This window comes from Morone saxatilis, unplaced genomic scaffold (genome assembly GCF_004916995.1).
Source record: "Morone saxatilis isolate NCDOM2014 unplaced genomic scaffold, NCSU_SB_2.0 Contig4, whole genome shotgun sequence".
Taxonomy (NCBI): domain Eukaryota; kingdom Metazoa; phylum Chordata; class Actinopteri; family Moronidae; genus Morone; species Morone saxatilis.
In genome coordinates, this window is record NW_023339984.1 from 16898252 (window position 1) to 16902389 (window position 4138).

Below are 4138 nucleotides of genomic sequence, written 5' to 3' on the forward strand. Positions count from 1 at the left end.
TCTGTCAATGACGTACTGGAAGTCTTACAGAGGAATGTCCTTCCCTTTCCCTCCTTTCTAAACTGCAGTCATGTTGCTGTTGTAGTAAACGTGGAACAGATGGAGCTGTTTCCAGTCTGACTGTTTGACTGTGCAAACACGGCCTCCCGCTTTCATTCATTCAACCACCTTCTTGAAAAAGGTTGGCATTGCAATATTTGAAGATGTCCAAAAACCAGTTGATTTACAAGTCTTTCATAATGTTTAAAAGCAGGTGTGTTTCTTCTTCTGACCAGAAATGTGGGTTTTTCTTTAGTGTATGCATCTGTGCTCCAAGCTGTTGGCTATTTGGTTGGTTCACAGCGAACAGATCTGATTGTAAACAGGCAAACTGTGTTAAAAACCCCAAATGAGACACATATTCCAAATGCAGTGTATAAATGTCCAAAGAATGCTTCTAAAACCCAAACAATGTCCGCATATCCATCATGTCCCAATCGGAAAATGTCCTGTTCTTAAGTCCTACTTAAGAATATCCAAATATAATACATGACCCTTATCCAATGACTGAATATTGTCATATTTGTGTATGCAGCTGTTTATATCCCTACACATGTACCTTACCTGTGTTTTTGTGTGTGTAACCCTACCTGTGAGTGAACGAGCGGACAACATATGTGTACATGTTGGTCGTATACCTGTGCGGGTACCCTTTATGTGTGTGTAGCATTGGTATCGGACCTGTGTGTGTGTGTTACCTACCTGTGTGTGTACGGTATGAGCAGGGAGAAGAGCAGGAAGTTGGCGGCTCCCTGGTCCTCGCTGGTGTGGAAGAACAGCTCCAGCACGGAGGGATCTTTGACCAGAGCCACACAAAGCTGGTTCAACAGGAGGACCAGCTCCGCCTCCACCACACTACCGCTGTCTGGAGAGGGGACACGGGTGATTAACTACCCAGGTAACTGTTTAAACATCTTACCACCTACACCTACAGCATGTGCAACCACTTCTAAATTAACCCCTTAATACCAATTAGCTGTCATTAGACAGCTCAACCAGCTCTGGGACTCCCGCTGCGTTGTGCAAAGGTGGTCTTTAAACTGATTAGTCACCTCAAGGAGGAAATCCACGGTAATGAAGGCTGTCTGAGTCTAGTAAAGATTACAAACCATCATCAGGGATGTGATGGATACTGTCAGAACCCTGGTGAACGCTTAGATTTCCCATTTCACCACCAACTCACCAGTTCCAGCTCCGGCGCAGGAGGCCAGCAGCATCATGAGCGGTCGTAGAACCGGTTTGTGGTGCAGTAGAGGCTGTCTGGCCTGAGATAGAAGCATCTGGTACATCCTGAGCTGCTCGAGCTTCATGTCCTCAGTAAACTGTCTCCTGAGGCTCCACAGAAACAGCCTCTCCATCACGCCCTCCAGAACCACAAACTCCAGGATAGGACCCATCGCTCCTCCTGGTAACAGTGAGTAACAGACATGAGAACAAACACAATACAACACAGTGGCGTGATGAAACAGGCTGCTTTCTTTGTTCTCTTACCTTGCCCCGCCTCTTCCTCCATCAGCAGGAAGAGCATGTGTTCCACGTAGTTCTGGACGGCGCTGGCTTCGTCAGCCGGGATGGGACCGAGGCGTAACGCTCCGGAGCTGCTGCTACTACCATGACCGGAGAGGAAGCTCAGTGCGCCGGTGCCGCCACGACCCGGCTCATGTTTCTCCAGGATCTTCACCACCTGCAGAGAGAGGGACGTTGGAGATGTAAGATGTAAGATTTAGTGGTGAAGTTGCAGTTGACCACCTGAGAATGAGAAACGTCTGTGAAGTATGTCGGAGAAACTGGCCGTAAATCTCACAAAAAAAGGTGAACAGCCCTATCTAGAGACGGTGTTTGATGTTTGATCGTTCTGGGCTACTGTAGAAACATGGCGGTTTAACATGGCGGCCTCTGTAGAAGAGGACCCGCTCCCTCTGTAGATAAAAAGGACTCGTTCTAAGGTAACGAAGAAGAACAATTCTTGTTTTCAGGTGATTATACACTAATGAAAACATACGGATATTATATACCGTAAAACTTCCACTAAAAGCAGGGTCCCTATTAGACGCAGGTCTCCTTTAAAAGCCTGGTGTGGATGGTGGTATAGATAGTTCTCGATGTTAACCTCTTAAAGGCGCCTAGGTGGCCCCCTTGAGCGAGTTTTAAAGCGCGTTTTAGAATCGCGTTACACAAATATTAAAGATTAAACTTTTGGTTCAAAGAATGGAGTTGCTGCACATCGTTTCATTCATTCATTACATTCAGAAATTTACTGAAGTTTTGTGCACATTTGACTTAACGAAAAACTCAAAGGAGAAGCAGTACAGAATTAAGGGCTTAGGTTTTTTCCATTAAGGATTTGCTACTAAAGGAATTAGAGGCCTGTTCCAAATAGAGTCCTGTCCCAATAAAGGCAGGGGGAGTTCAGTGATTTAAGCAAATAAACGCCCGGGCTATTATTAGAAGTTTTACGGGTATATTATATTCTAAACTGCCAATAGAGCCTCCAAAATGTTACACACTGGACCTTTAAATTGCAATAAAGTGTCTACTATTTGTCTGAGGTGGAAGACAGTGGAATCAATTTAATGTTTTCTTCTTGTTTTTCTAGTTTGTGGTTGGACTGATGCTCTTTTACTTCAGTTATTATTAATTTAATTACACCTTCTTCCTGTTCTTGCATTGTTTTAATGGAAAACCAACTGTTTATCTCAACAGACTCGACTCCCTAACGTTACAATACTCCTAACAGTAGTCAATAGATGTTGGAAACAGCAAAGATTAATTCATCATTATGAGAAATTTAAGATGCAGTAAGTTGACAGATCGCTGTGGGAGGGTGAACAAGGGACTGATACATGAATCAGAAGGGAGAAAGAGAAGAATGTATTTCACTGTCTGGACTTGTGTTAACCTTTGACATTGGCTGCTTCATACAAGGACCACACATACACGTACACAAACAGACATAGTACACAATACACTCGTAATACACACACAGACATGGAGTGTGTGTGGGTTTTCTTGGCGGGCGTAGAGAGAGGTCTGTTCTAAATGGATCCTGTGTTTAAGGGCCAAAGTCTGGGTCAGTAATGTGCACACACACACAATAACACACACAATCGCACTCTGTGTCTGCCAACCATTATGAGGAAAATAGGACAGACTGAAGAGACTGACACTGAGGTACAGCAGATATAAAGAGCGGCGAAAAAACAACAGGAAAGTGAGATTGTTTTTGTCCGAGAGGCGATTGATCGATGGACGGATGAACTGATAATGAGAGGAACAAAGGACGGTAGTTGATTACCTGAGCCCAGTGGTTCTTAAACACGATCATGCAGGTCTCGGGGTCCACGCCTCTCAGTGTGAGCGACTTCTTCCGGTTGCCCCCGACAACCACCGAGGCCATCATTTTGATTGGCAGTCAGGTGGCTATAGCATGTTCCAGCTCAGTGTGTGGGACGGTGGCTGATGTAAGGACCCGGGGGCATCAGGCTCTCTCCCTGGGCAGCGTCTGGCCTGCAGGAGGCGGAGGTGGACAGAGTGGACGCCTTAGCAACTGATTGCCAAACTAAGTCAGTCAAATCTGGACACACAGACTTCATAAACATGCATAAATACTACCAGAACTTAAATTTTTCTTCAGTATCAAAGTCATTCAGTAGTAACTGTCTGTTCATCCAGGGGTACGCTGCAAACAGGAACTGCTAATATGTAATTCTGCTCATTTCTTAAGGTGCCAATGTGCCAAAATGTAACATTACACAAATATAGTCTTAAAAACAGCTGCATCAATAAAATAGAAATAAGACACAGAATAATAAAATGAGTTGCAAAATCCATTCATATAAATATAAAAGTCAACAATGTAGAATTCAGGGGATGTTTGGGGGTGTTTACATTACTGAGAACTGTAAGTATAGATGTATATACCTGTGTGTGAGTGTATATCTTGAGGTGTATATGCAGGGGCATGAATTAAAATACATATATTGTGTGTTTTGTGTGTATCTGTCATGCTTTCTATGAGAGACATACATGCGCAGGATGTGAAAACAAAATTTCACCCCGAGGTCTTTGTATCGACGAGGGCACACAATGTGCCATTAGC

General features: G+C 44.1%; 1 protein-coding gene across 1 annotated transcript in view; it reads right to left on the reverse strand.

Annotated features, from left to right (window-relative positions):
- Nucleotides 1-3546, reverse strand: part of LOC118338516 (protein FAM160A1-like) — a gene marked incomplete at its 5' end in the record, with an annotated part of 12498 nt that extends 8952 nt beyond the window's left edge. The window contains 4 exon segments of the mRNA XM_035675827.1: nt 742-904; nt 1223-1444; nt 1531-1723; nt 3335-3546. Coding sequence (XP_035531720.1) covers nt 742-904; nt 1223-1444; nt 1531-1723; nt 3335-3439 — 683 coding nt within the window.
- Nucleotides 3547-4138: the final 592 nt, after the last annotated feature.